This window comes from Diceros bicornis, chromosome 10 (assembly GCF_020826845.1).
Source record: "Diceros bicornis minor isolate mBicDic1 chromosome 10, mDicBic1.mat.cur, whole genome shotgun sequence".
Taxonomy (NCBI): domain Eukaryota; kingdom Metazoa; phylum Chordata; class Mammalia; order Perissodactyla; family Rhinocerotidae; genus Diceros; species Diceros bicornis.
In genome coordinates, this window is record NC_080749.1 from 23,242,822 (window position 1) to 23,262,851 (window position 20,030).

A 20,030-nucleotide genomic window follows, 5' to 3' on the forward strand; every position below is an offset into this window, starting at 1 on the left:
TTTCTTTGTTCCAGTCTTCTCTAATACGGCAAATAATCTTCATTTGGAAAGGTACAGAGTGGTGAGAGGTAGTAAGATGTAATTTAAAAAAAAAAATTGTCTGTGGAGTTAAACAACATGAATTTGGATCCAGACCCTTCTCTCATGTGTTACATGATCTTGTACAACTTCTTTGCTCTGGGTATCACTTGATGATATCAATAGTTACATCCCCAGAGGGTTAGGAGTATTAAATTAAATAATGTCTGGAAGGCACTTTGACACAGTAACAGCTTAATAAATGGTAGGTAACAGGGGACAGAAGTCCAAAGTAGGTAAGAAAATATCTAAGAATTCTAAATTAGACAATCTTTCAAGGCCTAGAAGAATCACATCCCAATATACTAAAATGATTTGTAAAAGTAATAATGATGTTATTGTCAGGAACCTTTCAGAAATCATGGCAAATGGCAGATAAACCAGACTGTTGCCCCCATTTTCAAAAAAAAAGCAGAAAAGGAGGATCCTCAAAATTTAGTAATTCCGAACAGCCAGCTAGATGTTTTAATCCCTAGGGACATTCCAGATACATTAAGGATTATCAAACAGATATTCTATATGCAATTTTAAAAGGAAGTTGTGATTGCTGAAACCAACATTTACCCAAATGCAAGTCATGCTGAAAGCAACAAAATTTCCTCTTTTATTTTTGGAGGGGCTGAAAGACTAAATGCTTGTTGTTTAAGCCATCCAGTCTATGATATTTTTGTTATAACAGCCTGAATGGAGTAAGAACTATGGAACTATGGAAGAGACACCTTTAGAAGTAAGGCTGTCCTAACAGCCAATTTCAAATTTTTCAACGGGTGTTACGTGGAGAAGGAATTAGAATCATTCTGTTTAGTTTAAGCAACCAGAGATAAGAGCACTACGTAGGAGTTATAGGGAGGCAGATTTTGGCTGAAAGACTTCTGTGAGAGCACTAGTCCTGGGATTTGACAGACTAGAATTACATCCCTAGTCCTGCCACTTCCTAGCTAGGCATCCTTGAGCAAAGGACCCAACCTCTCAGAATACCAGTTTTCCATCTGTAATATAGGGAAGCTTACACAGGTAGTGCAAAGTAAAAATCCTATACTAAATTTGAAAAGATCCACACAGTTCTTGGCACATAGTAAATGCTCAATAAATGGAATTATTAGTGGTACTAATAACAATTAGAGTTACCCAATAATGAAATGGATGAAGAACATCTGATAGTGGAGAACATCTCAAAAGTGGAAATGATCAAGCACAATTTTAATCATTTAAAATAATTAAAAGCCTCCTGTGGACAACACATATCAGAGAGAGTAGTCGTGACTCAGTTCCTGTCTTTATGAGCTAGGAATCACGTGAAGCTGAGTGGGGCTGTTGAGGACAGGACATTGTGGACATCACTCAGTCACAGGATTGCCAGGAGTTGTAGCTGACTTGACTGCACATAACAACATAACAATAAAGAATCACATGGGACTAGGAGGGGAGATAAGGCAAATATATTAATAGACCCATAACATAAGGACAAACGCTGTCAAAATTGTATGAGGCTCAGAAATTCAGAGCACGAGTGCTAATCCTTTTAAGGGAAATATAGAAAGCTTCACGAAAGTGGTAGTACATGAAGAATGGGGAAATTTTCGGTGAGTGGGATAAGAGGGGAAGCAGGACATTATAGAAGGAGGGACTATTATGAGGGGAGACCACAGGCAGTAAGGCATAGGGATATATCCAGAAAAGCAGTACTTTGAAGGGTTACAGTGGTAAGACTATAAAGTAAAATGGAACGTTAAGTCTGGATGACTTGGAGGTGCCACAGAATGAGACTTGGGCTTGACTTGGGGCACAGTGGGGAGACAGTAAACATTTTGGGGAAGAAGAGTGACTTGATCAAAGCTGTGCTTTAAAAAAACTGAACTTGCCAGTGACAATAAAATCAACTAGGATCTGAGTGACTCTTAACTCAGGAGAGCAAGTAAGAAAAATAGCATGGTAGGTGAAAAAAAAAGAAAATCTCAAGTAGGGTGGAAGCAATGGGAATGGAGAGGAAATCCTTAACGAGACACACATGAAGAGCAGACTCTGGTGGTGAAGATGTGATGACTGAGGCAGTCTTCTCCTCAGGAGATTATGTTTCAGTTAAAGGTAGGTTTTAGTAGGAACTTTTCAAGATAAGATCAAGGATATTTCTTCACAGTAGAATAGCACACAGTAGACCTTTACTAAATACTTGTTCTGTAGACAAATACATGAATGAACGATTTGGATTAAGTTCTAAAGAGAAAAGTGGAAGATGGTAAGAGAAGAACCGAACGCTTGTGAGAGCTTGAGGAAGGCGAGGCTGGTTGGACAGCAATGGGAGTTAAGAAGTAGTAGAGGGGTGCCTAGGAGCCAAATTAGGAGTCAGTCAACTTGGGCCTGTGGGCAAAATCCAGCCCACAACTTGTTTTTGCGCAGTCCATGAGCTAAGAATAACTTTTACATTTTTAAATAATTGAAAAATATTCAAAGAGTAATATTTCATGACATGTGAAAATGATATAAAACTGAATTCTGTGTCCATAAATAAAACAACTTTTTTGTTGTTTTATTATTGCAGAAGGGACCAGCTTGCACCTTACAGGAGCAGTAACAATGTGCTAAGCACTTTGTAAACATTACCCATATAATTCTCACTACAGCCCTATGTCATATAACTCATTGTTCCCATTTTACTGATGAGCAAACTGAAGCTTATGTTGCAGCCAAGGTCACATAGTTCATTAGTGGCAGAGACAGAAACTATACCCACATTAATCTGCCTTTCCAGATTTCCCATTTTCCCCTAGGATAAAAGCACTGGCTCTACCAGCAGTGAGGCCATGAAATGCTTAAAAGAGGGTTTGGGAGTGTGCTGAATGCTTAGAGGGCAATATTGTAACTGAATCAGAGGAAGGGGATGGTTTAGATGATGCATTTCTAAGGGATGTATATGAATTAATTCATTTAATTCTCATAACTCTTCCACGAATTGGATACTATTATTAAAAATCCTATATTGGATAAGGGGTTGCCTTCTTCAAGTCCACTTCCCAGGTAAAAGGCCCAGCCTGTGAATACTTGAACACTTTGGGTCTTTTGATGGGTGATACCTCTGGGCCTCCAAAGGCTCATCCAACCCTCATGACCTATGATTCCATGTTCAGAAGCACTTAGGGAAGGATTCCTATGCAATCCTTTTACCCTGTGTCCTGCATTCCTGCTCTAAGACTCCTCCTAAATTCCTCTCATTTCCCACCCCCCATAGGCTCTGGAGACTTTCTAGCTAATAGCTCTCTGGTTCCTCCCTGATGGTTTATTCTAAAGGGACCACTGAATCACAACAAATCATCAGCATTTGAAGAAATGCAGCAGATCAGTTTAAAGTCCAAGTGCTGAGGGATGTGAAGGCATGAAGCTCTCCTACAGACAGCAGGGAGGCAGATGACAGACTATGTGGAAGATTTCAGCAGCTGTAGATTTTTGAAACTGGTATCTAGCCTTGTAGCCTGCATGTTTATTCCTGTGTCTGTTGCCTTTGACCCTTAAAGCAGCCACTTTCTCACTTGGAAATTACTCATGGCAGCTGCTGACATAACAGGAAGTGATTAGAAGGTAGTCTGTTTTTACAACTCTCTGAACTTCAGGATTTCTGAAACAAGGTTTGGCAGTGGATTTACTGCCTTGCTTTACTCTCTCTCTTTCTTATAAAACAACTGTGTAGGGGTTAAAGATTCAGCGCAAAGTCCTCCACAAATACTGACTTAGTAATGACCTTTGTTACTTAGTAAAGTGACCAGCCTTTCCTGCAAATTAAATTCAAAGCAAGCTTTTTTTTTTTTTTTGGATAGAAATTGGTGGGGGTGGGGAGAGAAAGAAGGAACTGGGAAGAGAAGGAAGTTAAACCTCTTTCGTTCCCTGTCTTCCTCAGAAAACCAAATATGGCATCTTCCATGAGGAGCTTGTTTTCTGACCACAGCAGATACGTTGATTCTTTTCGGAGGTTTCTCGACAATTCCACGGAACACCAGTGCATGCAGGAATTCATGGACAGGAAGCTGCCAGGCATAATAGCAAGGTAACAGAAAAGGACATTTTTCTCAAAGGGACAAGCCTCGGGCTTGTTCCGTGCAGTGATAGATGGGTCGAGCCCAGCCAGGCAGGCTGGGCACCGGGATAAGAACAAGCTACTTGGTAGTGGCTCCTCTCTGCCCTCCTTGCCCCCCTGCGCCCCTTCTCCTGCGGTGCTTTAGTTAGACGTTTGCTTTAAACATTCAAAGGCTCTGACTTGTGCTGTAGTTCCAGCTGCACGGAGATAAGCGTTAACCATTTGAAGGCACAAATCCATGTTCATTTGGGAGAAGATAAGATACCAATCTTTGAGCTCAGATTTTTTAGCCCTCCTCCAAATTTTAGATTTCAAACAAGTCCCAAACGGAGTTTAGTATTCTTTTCATTAGAATCAAATATAAATAATTGTCAAATACTGTTTGCCCCTGAGGATTGAGCGGGTGCCCCTCAGTTCTCCTAATATCCATTTAAATTCATTTTCCTTATCAATTATTATAGTATCACTCTCAAAAAAAAAATGTCATTTCCTTTTAACTTAATATTAGCAGTGTAGCCCTAAAAAAAAAGCATTTTCCTATTATCAGAGAAACTCACTAGTTCCTACCCTTTTTAAAGACTTCTTTTTTTAGTGATTAATGTGTTCAATTTGTGCCAGAGCTGATAAGCATTATAAGAGTAACAGATTCCACATGCTAAAGATAATCAAATAATCTATCTGGGGGTGGATTACTGTAATTTACTCTGCTTCAGGAAATAATGATGGAAAACTGGGAAGAAATGACTGTGGATCCAATTTGCAACAGCAAAGGAAACTGATATTTTTATCTTTTGCTGTATTTCTCTATTGTAGGCCTGAAATTCTTTCACCAGGACAGTACCTCTACCTGACCAGAGCAGGCATTGTTCGATGTATATGGAATTCTGTTTCCCTTTCTATTTTTCATGGTTCAGTTTTTAAATTTTTTTTTTAAATAGAGTATTATATATTAATAACAAGTAATAGGATAATAATGAAAAATCAAAGTGGACAGCAAATACAGACAACTTCTTATCTAGGAACTAATTATAGTTTACTTCTTTGGGTCTTTTTGCTCATTTCTAAAATTAATGGCAATGAGTTCATTTCTGAGTTCTTCTGCAGTACTAAACATCTGTGTTCATGTCTGTTGCTTATCCAGATCCTTGGTTTCCTTCAGCCATCAGTTTGGTTTGAAGAAGCACCATAGGTGGATGTAACATAATGAATGATGACCCCTGTCTTCAAAGTGTTTACAATCTAATTGGAAATACTGAGTGTAGAATTTATGAAAGACTGAAGAACTTGCAAAGGCATAACTAAGTTTGCATTATAGTGGTAATATATAATTAGGAATAATCTAAGTCAAAGTATCATTTATTAAAAAAGTAATTTTTTTCTGAAGGTGATGTTTGGAAAGAGATTTAGCTGAAGGACCTTTAAAATTGCTGCTTAAAGTTATTAATAATGTTTTAAGTAGGCAACATGCCTGCTTCATTTTTCATTAAAAAAATTTTTTTTAAAAAGTCAAATGGTTTTTAAAAGCTTATAACAATAATAACAAAAATACTGATTCCTTGCCCTAACCACTCGCATCCCCGACTCTCAATCTCCAGAAGCAACCACTGTCAACACTAAAATTTTTTAGTTTTTTCTTACGGAATTTTCTTTCCTAATTCTAAATAACATGTTATTCTTCTCTTTCTTAATTTTACTGTATTAAAAGAGCTAAATAAACATGCACATTTCTTCCCCTATCATATCAATATATTTATGTCAAATTTTTTGTTAAATAATTTGTGTTCATATTTTTCCTATGTACATATTATTCATAACTGAACAACGCATTATACCTCAATTACATTTTCTTTCATGTACAACATTTTGCTTTTCCTAGAGTTAACTACTTTTTTGATTTTAGTTTCTTTTCTTAGTTTTCTATATACTTATCACTACTTATACCCCAAACAGAAGTATTAATCTCTTCTCACTATATTCCAACAGATCAAGTAATCTGTAATTTTTTTTCCCCATGAGAACATCTTTTCTGGAGCTCTCTGTTCTTTTCTTCCAACCTGGGGTGATTGGCTCTTGGCCTTCTATACAACTACTGATGAGGGAATTTATTTCACCTTGTAGAAATTCTCTTCTCTCTCAGTAGTGGATTCTCTGATTCTGGATCTCATGGCATTCTTTTCTTGGTTTCCTCAGTCTTTTGTTTTTTTTTTCCTTTAGCTAATCCTTTAAGAGGTAAACTTTTGGAGACTTTGTGTGTGTTTAAAAATGCCTTCACTCTATGCTCCTCTTTGTTAGATAGTTTGGGTATAAAACTCTATGCTGAAATGATTTTGTATCAGAAATTTAAAGGTAATATTCCATTGCCTTTTATTTAGCTACTAGAATTACTGTAGAGAAATCCAATGCTATTTAAATTTCTCATCTTCAGCTTGTGACCCTTTTGTTGTTGTTGTTTTGTTTTTGTTTTCCTTACTTAGACGCTTTTAGGATCTTCTCTTATAGCTAGTACTCTGAAGTTTTAAGATAATGAGTTGTGGTGTGGGTCTTTTTCACTCAGTTTTGTGTGTACTCCCTGGGCCATTTCAATCGAGATTCAGATCCTTCAGTTGAGGGAAACTTTGGTATTATTTAATCATTCCTCCCCTCGGTTTTTCTCTTTCTGGAGCTTCTATTCCTCAAACACCAGACCTCTTGAATTTATTCTCTAATTTTCTTGTATTTCCAGTTTTCTACAATTTTATCTTTCAGCCCTTTTTAATTTTTTGCTATTATATTTTTAATTTACAAGAATGTTCTTTTCTTATAGCATCCTGTTCATCTTTCACAGATGTGAAATAACATGTTATTCTCTTATCTATACCTTCTCTTATCTATTATAAAATTTTCCTCTGCTCTCTGCATGTTTCACTGAGTTCCCTTTTTCCTTTTTTTATAATTTTATTTATTTATTTATTTATTTATTTATTTATTTTCCCCCAAAGCCCCAGTAGATAGTTGTACATCATAGTTTCACATCCTTCTAGTTGCTGTACGTGGGACGCGGCCTCAGCGTGGCCGGAGAAGCAGTGCGTCAGTGTGTACCCAGGATCCGAACCCGGGCCGCCAGCAGCGGAGAGCGCACACTTAACCGCTAAGCCACGGGGCTGGCCCCCTTTTTTCTGTTTCTTTTGGTCTCTGTCTCTCATGTTAGGGGTGCTCCCCAACTACCTGATGAGTCTTGGTTGTCCATCCAATCAAATAAGGAAGCACTCAAAAGTGGTTCAGAGCCCCTTTGTGTATGTAAGAGAAGAGTTTGTTGAGTGGGTAGCTCATGGTCATAATTGGATGTGGACTCAGCTGTTTGCTGGGAGAGTCTCAGATTTATCAGATTCCCTGTTGCCCCAGGGAGGAATCCTCTAGTACCCTATCTGGAGGTGGAGGTGGGTGGTATGAGTTACAGTAAATAGCTGTAAATAGTAAACTTTGTTGTTGTTACATGTAATACATTTAGATCCTTGCCTCGAAAATAGTAAGTTTTCAATAATTATTAGTTATCATTATAATATATGAAATGGGATAATAATAGTATCTGTTATAGGAGTTGTGAGGATTCAGAGTTAATTCATGTAAATCACATAGCAGTGCCTGAATAATAATAATTGCTAATCTATGTTGAGTGCTTGTCATGTGCAGACACATTTCTAAGAGATTTACATGAATTAAACCACTTAATCCTCACAACTCCTCCATGACTTACACCTATTACAATCCTATAAGGTAGGTGGTATTATTATCCTATTTCATAGTGTAATAAAGATGCAGAGAAGTTAAATTACTTGCTCACGGTAACATATAAGTAAGCTGAGATTTCAATTTGGGTCCCCTGCTCTATAGCCTCATTTGTGCTACCCACAGATATAAGCATTTTAAAGAATTAACCAAGAGCATAGATAAGGATGAGTGTATTAAGATGCATGAATTGGAAGATAAGTAGAACCAAGGAAGGCAACTCATTCATAGGTGTCCTTGACTCTATCCTGTCCAGTTTCCTTAAGAACCTTGCTTCAACCTCTGTCTTCATTGTATTAGTCTATAGAAGCTCTCACTTCAGCCAAAAAACAGGCTCATTTACCACCCTAAAGCGCAAACACCATTCTTTCAGTTCATCTTCCCCCTCTAGCCATCATTCCTTTCCCTTCAAACTCTTTCATCCTATTTCAATGATCTCTAGATCTTCTTCCTCTTTATCAAGTCACCTTTAATCCTACTGCCATCTGACTTCTGCTCTCAACCTTGTTTTAAAACAGCTATTATAAAAAAAAATTCATATTGCCAAATTTGATGGAGATTTTTCCTTTTTTATTTTTTAGTAGTACACTCTGCCACCTTTGACATTACTGATGGCTTTCTCCTTCTGATATTGTCCTGTCATCTAATTGTCCTATCATCTCTCTGAGTTTTACTGTTTTCCTCTCCTCTGTGTATTCCCCATAATCCAGTGACTTTTAAAAGTTGGCATTACATCATCATTCTACTGCTCTTCTAACAATTTGCAATATCCTTGGGTGAGGGAATCTACTTTCCTAGTTTTGACCATTAACTTTATGAAAATAATTCTCCAGAATACATCATTGATCCTGATCTCTCTCCACCCAGCTTAAATCTTGCCTATCCAAATGTCTGTTGAATTCAGATTTCTCAAAAACAAAAAACAGAAAAAAGAAAAAAAAAACCCTGACACAACATAAACTTGCCATCAAACTGTATTCTCCAGCTTCCTTTTGGGCACCACGCTTCATCAAGTCATCCAAGCTGGAAAACAGTCATTGTACACTCCTTTTTTCTGACCCCTTTACATCATCTAAAGCAAGTCCTACTGTTGCTTCCCAGTCCATCAGTTCCACTCTATTTCTAGTACTAGAGCCAGAAAGCAGGCTTTATTATCTCACATTTCAAGTTGAGAGCTAAGTAGTGTCTTATTCATTTTTATATCCTCAATTCCTAGGATAGGCACAAAATAAATGTTCAACAAAATTTGTTTATTGAAAGGAAGTTAGCAAGAAGGAAGGATGGAAGGCAGATATCATGGAGATAGTGTGACTCACCTTAGCTCTTCCCCCATCTACAATGAATGTCTGATTATATCACCAGACTCAAAGGCCTAATTTTTCTTTTTTTTTCACTTTTAATATTTTCTTTTATTTTTAATTGAGATAACATTAGTTTATAACATTATGTAAATTTCAGGTGTATATCATTATATTTCGATTTCTGTGTAGACTACATCATGCTCACCACCCAAAGACTAATTAGCATCCATCACCGTACACATGTGTGCAGTCACCCCTTCCCCACCCCCTTCCTCTCCGGTAACCACCAGTCTAATCTCTGTATCCATGTGTTTGTTTGTTCTTGTTATTGTTTTTATCTTCCACTTATAAGTGAAATCATACGGTATTTGACTGTCTCCATCTGACTTATTTCTCTTAGCATACTACTTTTTCTATTCTTGTTCTCCAAACAATCTCTAAACAAATGGATTTTCCTACCTCTGAGATGTTTATAGTACTGTTTGTAAAAGTCTCCCAGTTCAAGACTGTTAATGAACAGAACCTATATGTCTACAGGTTTCTAAAGGCAACAATATAACCACTGAAATGATTGGGACCTTTCACGTTGGCCTAGTTTTTGTTCACTGTAATTTCAGTCTGTTCTCTTCAACTAAGCCTGATAATGAAATTTTACAAAGCACTCAGCACATTTTTCTTAAACTACATAAATTTTTTTTCAGGATTGGAGACACAAAATCAGAAATTAAGATTCTAAGCGTTGGTGGAGGTGCAGGTATGAATAACACATTTTTAAAATTTGTATTTCACTCCAAACATCATGCTGTTTGATGGCAATATTGTTCATTCTTTAGGAAAGCTATTTTTCTTTGCTTTTGGAAAAGATAACTTATTAAAACTAGTAAGAGCAATACCACTTCAACTAAGATTAATGTTCCCATAGATTTATAGGGTTTAGGACATAAGCTATCATTACTATCTATAATGTGGATAAGATGTGGATTTCTTTTTTATAAATGGAGAAACTTATAGGATATGTTTGGATAACTTTTATCCAAAATGATTTAACTGTTCACAGAAGAGGAAAATTTCATAAGACATTCCTTAAGCTTGCTCCACTTAAAGTGTGGTCCATGGACTGGTTGCTGGTTTGCAAACTGTTAGTGGTCCACCAGGAGATAAGAAGCATGCCCTGGACTGTAAATCAATACACAGCTCCCTTCATTGAGAAAGTATTGCTATGAGGAAAATACGCTTAGTGACATACACTCTTGTGACCCCACTCTTTGAGTTGCATTTGCCTAAACCATCCCCTTCCTCTAATTCAGTTCCAATACTGCCCTCTAAGCATTCAGCACACTCCCCAACCCCCTTTTATAAGCATTTCATGGCCTCACTACTCTTAGAGCCAGTGCTTTTATCCCGGGGAAAATGAGAAGTCTGGAAAGGCAGACTGATGTGGGTGTAGTTTCTGCCTCTGCCACTAATGAACTGTGTGACCTTGGCTGCAACATAAGCTTCAGTTTGCTCATCAGTAAACTGGGAACAATGAATTCTGTCTCATAGGGCTGTAGTGAGAATTATGTGGATAACCTTTATAAAGTGCTTAGCACATTGTTACTGCTCCTGTAGGGTGCAAGCTGGTCCCTTCTGCAAAAATGAAACAACAAATTTCATGTCCAGACTTTGCCTCATATCAAACTTCTGAGTAGTGTTTGCTTTATTTTTAAGTTGCTAGTCATTTGGAGGTCTGAGTTAATATATTAATATATAAAATATGGTCATATATATTATGTATGTATATATTTATATGTATATTTATTTATTGTTTTCTTTTGAAACAATCACTGAGTGATGGCTTAGTATTGGTTACCACTTGGTGACAAGTGGACACTCCATTACCACTTGTTACATAGTGCCAAGTGGTAACTTCTTGAGTCTCTTAAGTGTTCTAGTGCCACATGAATGAGTGAATTGTGGCCCATATTGAAAAAAGATAACCAAGAGCCCTCTAATAGAATGGGATGGCTAGTTTTTGCTGTTATTATTTGTTCATTTTTTTATAAAATACACTGTGATATAATGTAATAAGGACTAACCCTTAAAATCATTTTACTTTATTATCATCTTTCACCAAGAACTTAGAAACCAATAAGAACAAATAATAAAGGATATCGCATGAAGGATCTTATAGAGAGTGTTTAAGCTAAAATACTCTATTATTACTTACTGATATTTTAAGTTCTAAGGACTACAAGAGTGATGAATTGTACAAAGAGTGTCCTATTAATTCAGTTAACCAAGACAGTCATTTCCAGTGTGTTTTGCATGAGTTTCAGGCAAGCAACAGGCAATGAGACTCCCATTTGATAGTGTCACTTGTGCTTGGACAAGAAGCGAAGCCCTACAAGGAAAAGTAATTAAAAACAATCCTTATCATGGCCTAGTTAATTGACCTTTTAATATAAAGTTAATTGAATTTCTAATGTAAATTTATCCAGATGCTTATAAACTATCTAGAGAAAGGCACATTTGGCCCACACATTGATTCCTTACATAAAGGTGCACGTGGGAGCTAATACAGAGAACTTATCAAAACACAGGAAGCAACACTTGGAATTCTTCTGAATGAGCCCTAACATTGTCTTAATAACAGGCTCTGCCTTGGGGTGAATATGGGTGCCCTTTAAGGTCACTCTTCATAAGAAAGTGATCAGAAATATAAGAAGAACTCCAAGAGAAATTCAAGCTATAGATACTTAGCTTTCACTGCTCAAGTAAGCTATGTAAAATCAAGAGCAATACATTTAAAATCCCTAGGTCTGGATTTCCCTGGCATGAAAGAGCAGTGTTTTGGGAGAGAGGGCATCACACTCAGTTAGTTTGAGTGCTCATATACCAACTGGGAGATGCTTACCTGATAACCTCTCATTGCCTAACACTGCACAGAAGAACAATATATTACCATACAGTGAGGAACTTCCTCTCCTTACCTTAGAGCAATGGTCTCCCCATATGGTCCACAATCTACAGTGTGCCTGAGACTTTTTTGCATTATCCTGTGGCTTGAGTATCCTTCTAAATCAGTCACTGAATTCCAGTCCCTGGCAAACAAGGCCACTGGCCCTGTCTGGTACCTCGTGCGCAGCTTCCATCATGCATCTTACAGGGCTCTACTTCAGCCTTAGCTTACAGGCCTCTCTGGTTTCACTTCCCAGATGTTCTCTTCTTTCTTGGTTGCCCAGACACTTACACAACAGATTCTGCACATCTTTGGTGCAAATATTCTCTCTGCATTCATAATGGTGCTACCACTTCTCCCCACCACAATGGGAAAACATACCAAAAGCAAACAAACTAAAAACCTCGCTAAATGAAATTGTTGCTTTTTTATCACTTAATGCTCATGTTCTTTGAGGGCCTATTTGATTTTTCTTTTCAGAAACATGAGCAGGGGGTGGATATGCGTCCTTTCTGTCTTCTGTCTTTTTTCTATAGAGGTTGGTGTTTGTGTGGAGAGAGGTTCCACAGTTTAAGAGAGAATGTAAGGTTTTGGAGAAAGGTGTTTGGCAATTCAGTTTGGAAGCCAAGCAAGTGTTAGGGCTCTGAGCAGTTCAAAAGAAAGGAAATTGATGGCAAACTTTTTTATGTTGTCTTTAAGCATTCTGCCACATCAATAAAATATAATTGGTAAGCAGCACTGTTACCCACAGATTATATGTTTAATGTTAGGAAAATGTATGAAATAAATGTTATGTGAACCCCAAAAATGAGAGAGAGGAAATCAGGAGAAAAACAAATCATGAATGGAAATATAGACCACATAGCTTTTACAGAGCCCAAACTGGGAAGTGTAAAGTCGTGTGTGTATGTGTATGAGTTTGTATGCTTTAAGGAAACACAATGAGCAGCCAAGATTGCTTTATTCAAGGTATTCATATCATGTTCATTTCAGCAATTATTTTTAGATATTGAGAGCAATTGCATTTGTATTCTAAATCTCATAGAACATGCTTTTTTGTCCATCTTCAACAATGATACTCCTAAAATTAAACCACCCAATGGAGCTTCATTATTATTCAACTTTTAATGAGTGTTGTCTTTATGCTAGATGGTACATGGAGAAAAAGAAACCCATATTCTTTTTGGTAAGGGAGAATGCTATTAATTTACAGTGCATACATTGATGCCTGGAAAAACATTCCAGAAGGCAGTAACGGGCAATGTGTTCTCCTTGCTCTGGGCTTTGCTTAAAGGAGAATCATTTTATCTGCTGCATCGTTCTTATGTTCAAATGACAGAAAGTTTTATAAGGGTTAGACAGGACTATAACTCAAATAATCTCATTTTATCCAGCATCCTACTATTTTTATTAACCTATTGTGTACCAACTCAATTGCCATACCATATGTAATATAATAGTGTATATGTTTATAGATAATTTTTTAATCCACTGCAGCAACTCACATATGAAATACAGGTGGTATGAACCCTCTTATAACTTTTTTTGGTAATAATTTTGCTGGCATTTGTTGAGAGCTGTTAGATTGTTTTCTTGTTCTGTAACATACAGACACCAGCATTCCGACAGAGACTAAAAAGCAGACAAGAGTTTAGAGATTATCAACACCCTCATTTTACAAGTAAGAAACTTGAGAACCATAAAGGCAGAACAAAACCTAGGTCTCTTGACTTTAGTCAGTACAACAAATTGTACTAAGCAAATATAAAAGTTAATTATTGACCTGGCAAAAGAGAGATTAGGTACTTAGCAATGACCAGCTATTTGAAAATCTCATTTTATTAGATTATTAATCTTATCTTCTTTCATAAATGACATGTTAAGGTGACACTGAAGTTTAATTTTCTAAGCTGGTTGGATAGAAACAGAACAAACGTAATTAGGGCAAGAACTGGAAGAGCCAGTGTGTCAGGGTTAGAAGCCAGGAGGTAGTAGGAAACAAAAGTTAATGTATTCCAATGGTCTAGAGTAAGATAAAAGTCTATATCAGCAAATTAGGAATGACTGAGGAAATATTGGGAATTGGTGGATTTTTTTTGCCCAGAAAAAAAGAATTTGAGTGAGTTTATAGCCTTCTTCAGATATTTTCTGTTGAACAAACTACAGAATATTTGCCCCTAAAGGGCCAATGGTTGAAAGACATTTCTTGATTCAGTATTAGAATTTACTAATGATCAAATCTGTTCAGAAATGAAAGCACACATCTTGGGAGGTAGTGCTGTCACTCTAGGAGTGCCAGCATAGGCTGGAAAAATATTTTTCATACATGCTATGGAGGGACTCAGGCACTGATTTCTTGGGTGTTTGGGCCATTGGAAGTGCTTTCAGTCCAGAAAATCTATGGTTTTATGAGTAACCTTCTAGAAAGAAGTAGGCATTTCTCCAGAGTGGTGTGGCTAACACCATGTTCACTATATTGAGGAAGTGAATTTAAATGGGACTTCTAGATATACAGACAATTTTTAATCTGTATTCTAATTGCCTATAACTTGAAATGAGTAAGAACTATTTTACTCATGTGCAGCATGCTAGCAGTTACTTCATTATTAGAAGGATATGGACTCTAGTGATTCACTAATCTATAGGATTTAGGACCGTCTACTTCAGGTAACCATAGTTTGGGGCCTCAGGTATAAAGTACTGTTAAAGGCATTCATAACTATATTATTAAAAAAATAAACTATTCTCCATATATAATTTCATCAAAATAGTTTACCCCATTGTACTGTACTTAAAACTTTCAGTGAACATGGAAGTATTTTTAAAGACAAATACATTACTGATTTGAGAGAACTAACACAATGCTACAACATTGGAGCCATTGTCATTAAAACCAGAGTAAACAAGATTGTTTTAGCTAATTCAATAAGGCTTGAAAGAAGAATACAGGGGATAATGAGCGGAGTGAAGACAACACTACCATTATTTGCAGATTAAATGACTGTATACTTAGAAAAGCAAATAAACTCAGTTGTACAGCTTTAGAATTAATAAGAATGCAGTAATGGCCTGATACAAGTAAAATAGGTAAAAGGCAATATGGTAGATCCACATTCTTTTTTTGGTTAACATTGAGTGTTTTTCATTCACAGTTTTGATTATTTACAATGTACTTGAAAGTCCTTGGCATGTGGTTATCTGTAATTTTGCTGAAAGATGAATTTGTATCTTGCTAGTTCTTGTGCTAGTTTGGGATGCAGTCTCTTAATTAGTGAATAGGCTTCCACTTGACATACACTATTGAATAAAACTTTGTGATTTAATATACACATGCATGCAACCCTGATGTAGGGGGTCTGCTGTCATCATTTTCTAAATGGTGAACCTAGTAATATATACCACAAGAGGTTTGGGTGTTATAAAGATTGGGGTCAATGCCCAGAGTCTTCTGTTGTGTTTTCTCTGTTAACAATAACAAATTGTTAGAAATGATGAAAAAATATTTGATTAGTTAGTTAATAATATATTTAACACAAAATATAAGAAAAGTTCAAATTTTTACTGAGAACAGTTCAAGAAGATTTAAAATGCCAGTATGCAATAATGATGAGGTTCAGTAATATGGAAGCTTTCACTTACAAAAGGTAAGGGTATGAAATGAAACAAAATTTTCCTGAAAGTAATGTGGCATTAGGTATGAAGAACAGTTCTGATATTCATCCAATACACTAAAGCCTGGTCATGCTGGTTGTAAAAATACTGACAGGCTCGGTAAATAGCCACTCTCCTGCTGTCTCACCACAGCCCCAGCTGCTGCTTCACCCCCTCTCCTTGAACTCCTGGACATCTCTGTCCCCCACCCTGACCCCTGCCCCACCTCCAAGAGCTCCAGCAGCTGGATTGGTCTTGCCCCCCAGGGGGCCTCTAAGAATGTGCTATAGTTCTTCAGCCTGCATCTTTTCTCAGCACCCGCACCCTTGTCCTTAGGCCTGTTTTTTTTTTGTGTTGTTTTGTTTTTTGTTTTTAGATCAAGGGTTTCATTCTAACCATTAAATCTGGTTCTTGGAATAACCTGAAAAAATTAAGATTTTGCACAAAAATTCATGATTTGTTGTCAGGATCTTCTTAATAGCAAAAAATTTAAAACGAACTATATGTAAAAATATATTTCCACATATAAATACATATTCATACATATTTCCACATATAAATGTATACATTGAGATAAAGAATATATTTTATTTACATTATATTTATAATATATAATTATCTCCATTTTAAAGAATTAGTGTTGCCACTACAAATAACACATTCAAACAAATTTTGATATATTCATGGTTTAACTCTCAAGTGAGAAAATCAAAATAATCTATATACATAATGATCTCACCTGGGTAGACTAAAGAAAATTATTTGCTTCAAAGAATAAAAAGAAGAGCTTAGGAGGAAATAAGCCAAAATGTTACTTTTGTTTTCTCTAGTAGTGAGATATTTATTTTCTACTTTATACCTTTGTCTGTTTCAAGTTTTCTACAGTATTTATCTTATAGCTGGGGACAGGAAAAACACACCCAGTTAAAACCATAATTTTATAGTTAATGAGAGACGATGGTAGAGAGTAGACTCAGTGCCTTCTGACGGCTCCTCCAGCTGTTTGGCCAACGCCCACAGCACTGTTCCCACACACATTTTCATGATAATTCTCCTTTGGCCATTTTTGACTCACTGGTAATAATATTTATACCTGTACAGATACTTTAATAACAATCTCACCTGTGTTGTAGCTTAGCAGAGCTTTTCTTCAGAGCCCATAGATTCTCACATACCTACTCCGGGTACATGTTAGCCATGATGCTGAGGGTGAAGGTGATGTTGATTAAGAGGATGGTGCTTGTCTGCTGTCTCTTCCTTGAGGTAACTGATGTTTTCTGTTGATGATGTCTTGCTTCTTATTCCACAAGGACACCAGGTTCTCAGACACTACTCACACTAAAGTATGAATGACGGATAATTTCCCCCAGCAACATTTGTGTTTTAACCACTATTAATGCGGCAGGTAAATGGCGTGAAGCCCAGATGAGAGTCGTGAAGGTTATTTGAGAGCACGCACATCAGAGCACCGAGAGCACACGAGTGAGCGTGTGCACACTGATATTGATACACTCACACCAACCACATGATTATCTTGGACTATCCTTGCCAGTTCAAGTAGTTTCGTCTTATGAATCCTGTCTTTGGGCATGAAGAGGGTAGGAGAAAGCACTTCATTAAGGGTAACTCAATATAAGTTTTAACCATTACAATATTGTATGTGTAGAATTTACCTATCTTTCTATGAATGTGCTGAAGTAACAGTCAAGTATGTATTTGTTTAAGATTTATAAATTAAAAGTTAAATTAATTAAATTAAAAGTTAAAATTAGTTAAATTAAAAGTTAAAATTAAATTAAGGCAAAATTCAGTGTTTTCTGAGTTGTCTATCAAATATCTCCACACTTCAGTGTTCAGCACCCTTTGGGGCATTTTTCCTAAGTTTGTATTTCATAGAACATTTTGGTAGCATGGCTTTTCTTAGGTCTCCTGCAGTTGCAAAGCACTCAGATCGTATTGTTCCTGGGCCAACAGCCAGAAGACACACGAAAGCAAATGGCAATGCCCTTTTGACTCAGAATTTATATTTATAATCCCTTTCCTAAGACCCGACAGCTTTTTTAATATTCTACTCTCATCTTTCCATACTGACAGAACTGCCTCAATACTGAGGTACCCAGGAAAAAAAGACAGACAAGGAGAAGAGAAGTGATCTTGTCAAGAATCTTCTATCTTTCTCACTGCAGCTCAAAATCATATCGTTCTTGCTCTGGTTGCAAACCATAGCTGAAATTATTTTTCATCACTAAGCACAGAGTTATCGGGGCAATTTTTCTACCTAGAAACATTTTTTTTTGTGCCCAATATTCTAGTAGAGGCAACAGGAAAGATAATAATCTTAATGCAACATGTAATAGAATAAAATTTTTCCTGCTGATAATCTAAAGAATTCACATATATTTTGACATGAGAAATGAAGCAAGAACAGATGGAAATCAAATGGCAGGAGATATCGCCACAGTCTTTAATCCTCCATTTTCTTGACCTGCAGTTTTTCTCATTTGAGGAAGCCCCAGGGTTCTCAAGCTGGGAATTGTGTTTCATTTGATGTCAGAAGGACAAGCCATCACGAATACATGAGGAATGCTTTTCCAAGTCGTCATTTTATTATGGAGCTGCTCATTTAGGAAGGGAAATCTTCATTTCCCTCATTCCCAGTCTCCTTCAAACTTCCCTTAAATGTCTCCTCTTCCATGAAGTGAACTTGACCACCCAATTGAAAATCGAAAAGCCCCCCTCAGTGGCTTCCCCTCCTTCTTTTTTTGCCTTGGTTTTCTCCAGGAACTTATTTCCATCCGTAAAGGCGGGATATTTTTGTCTGTTTTATTCATTGCTGTATTTCCAGTGATTAGAACCTGGCATTTAGTAGGTGTTCAGAACTATTTGTTGAATTAATTTATAATAGCTTCAATTTATTGAATAATTATTATATATCATGAACTTCAGTAAATTATCTCCATATAATGCCTCTAACCTTTACAATGACCCTGTAGCATACACCATATTATCCTTAATTTATAGATATGCAATTTAAAGGGCAGAGATATTAACAAATTTCCATAAGATAATTCTGGTGAATACTAAATTTGAGTTCAGTTTTGTCTCTCTATAGCCCCTAACTTTTCCTTTTCATATTTTTTCCATTTTTAATCAAATGACCTTAAGATTTCAAGCAAAAATGCAACATTCCTCTGCTATCTCATTGAATATATTCTTGAAGTTCAGGGAGTGGAGAAAAGTTGCCCAAAAGATGAGATCCCTCCCTTTTCTTTGTTTTTGAACTTTTTATAAATTCCACTGTCAGAGGTTTCAATTATATGTCCCTCTTTAAATATAGGCATGATGTGTTTAAAATATGGCTTGTATGAAAGCAAGGATACTATAACCACAAAAATATCTGACTGTAAAATTAAGTAAAACACTCAACATAGCCCAGAAAGGAGACATGAGAAGTCATTCTATAGTTGTGGCTGATTTGAGGGACAAGCTGGTAAAAAGGAAAGAGATTTGCAAGGAAGGAGATTTTTTAAATTTAATTTTCATTTAACTTTGCAAATCAAAGTCAGTATATCCTGTTTGATAGAAAATAACACAGGAGTGAACAAAGTAGAAAAAAACTCACAATCCAGCCTAATAGAAAACAATTTTTAGTTAAAATAAAATTTATTAACTTTTGAAGTAATTTATGGCCAGATAACTTCCAAAAATTCACTGATCAACATTTTCCAATAAAAGTTGTTTTCTCCTTTAAACCACCTATGTACTATATGTTATGAAAGAGGAATCACAGACAAACTAAGCTTTGTTGAAGGCCTGTTATTTTGCAGGCATGTTACTAGGCACATCATATATGTTACCACATTTTATTCTCATAACAAGTTTATGGGGCTTCATTTAAAAATGAAGATGCTGAAATTTAGATATTTTGAAGCTCAGATGGTTTAAAATATATATCATAAGGTAATAGATGGTGGAGCTAAGATCTAAGCCCAGGTCTAGTTTTCCCTAAAGCCCGCAGACTTTCCCTCATATCATGAAACCTCAACCATAAATATCATGCCCAATTGCTTAAAATTACAGAAAGCTTGAAAGTCTAAAGTAAGCGGCCCAAAACCTGGAAGAGAGCTAACAGAAGGATACATAGACTAGCACAAGGGTTATCTCCCCCACAAAGTGTTCTCTGCTCTCTGTCCTGGGCTCACTGTCTCTCCTTCTTTCACTACAGCCA

General features: G+C 36.5%; 1 protein-coding gene across 2 annotated transcripts in view; it reads left to right on the plus strand.

Moving 5' to 3' along the window:
* Positions 1 to 3,411: 3,411 nt before the first annotated feature.
* Positions 3,412 to 20,030, plus strand: part of HNMT (histamine N-methyltransferase) — a 39,238-nt gene continuing 22,619 nt past the window's right edge. Inside the window, exons 1-3 of one of the 2 annotated variants that reach the window (XM_058548612.1) lie at positions 3,412 to 3,528; positions 3,968 to 4,114; positions 9,912 to 9,964. In XM_058548612.1, the coding sequence (XP_058404595.1) occupies positions 3,978 to 4,114; positions 9,912 to 9,964 (190 nt within the window). In that variant the 5' untranslated portion in view covers positions 3,412 to 3,528; positions 3,968 to 3,977. The other variant, XM_058548613.1, reaches the window with a different exon arrangement.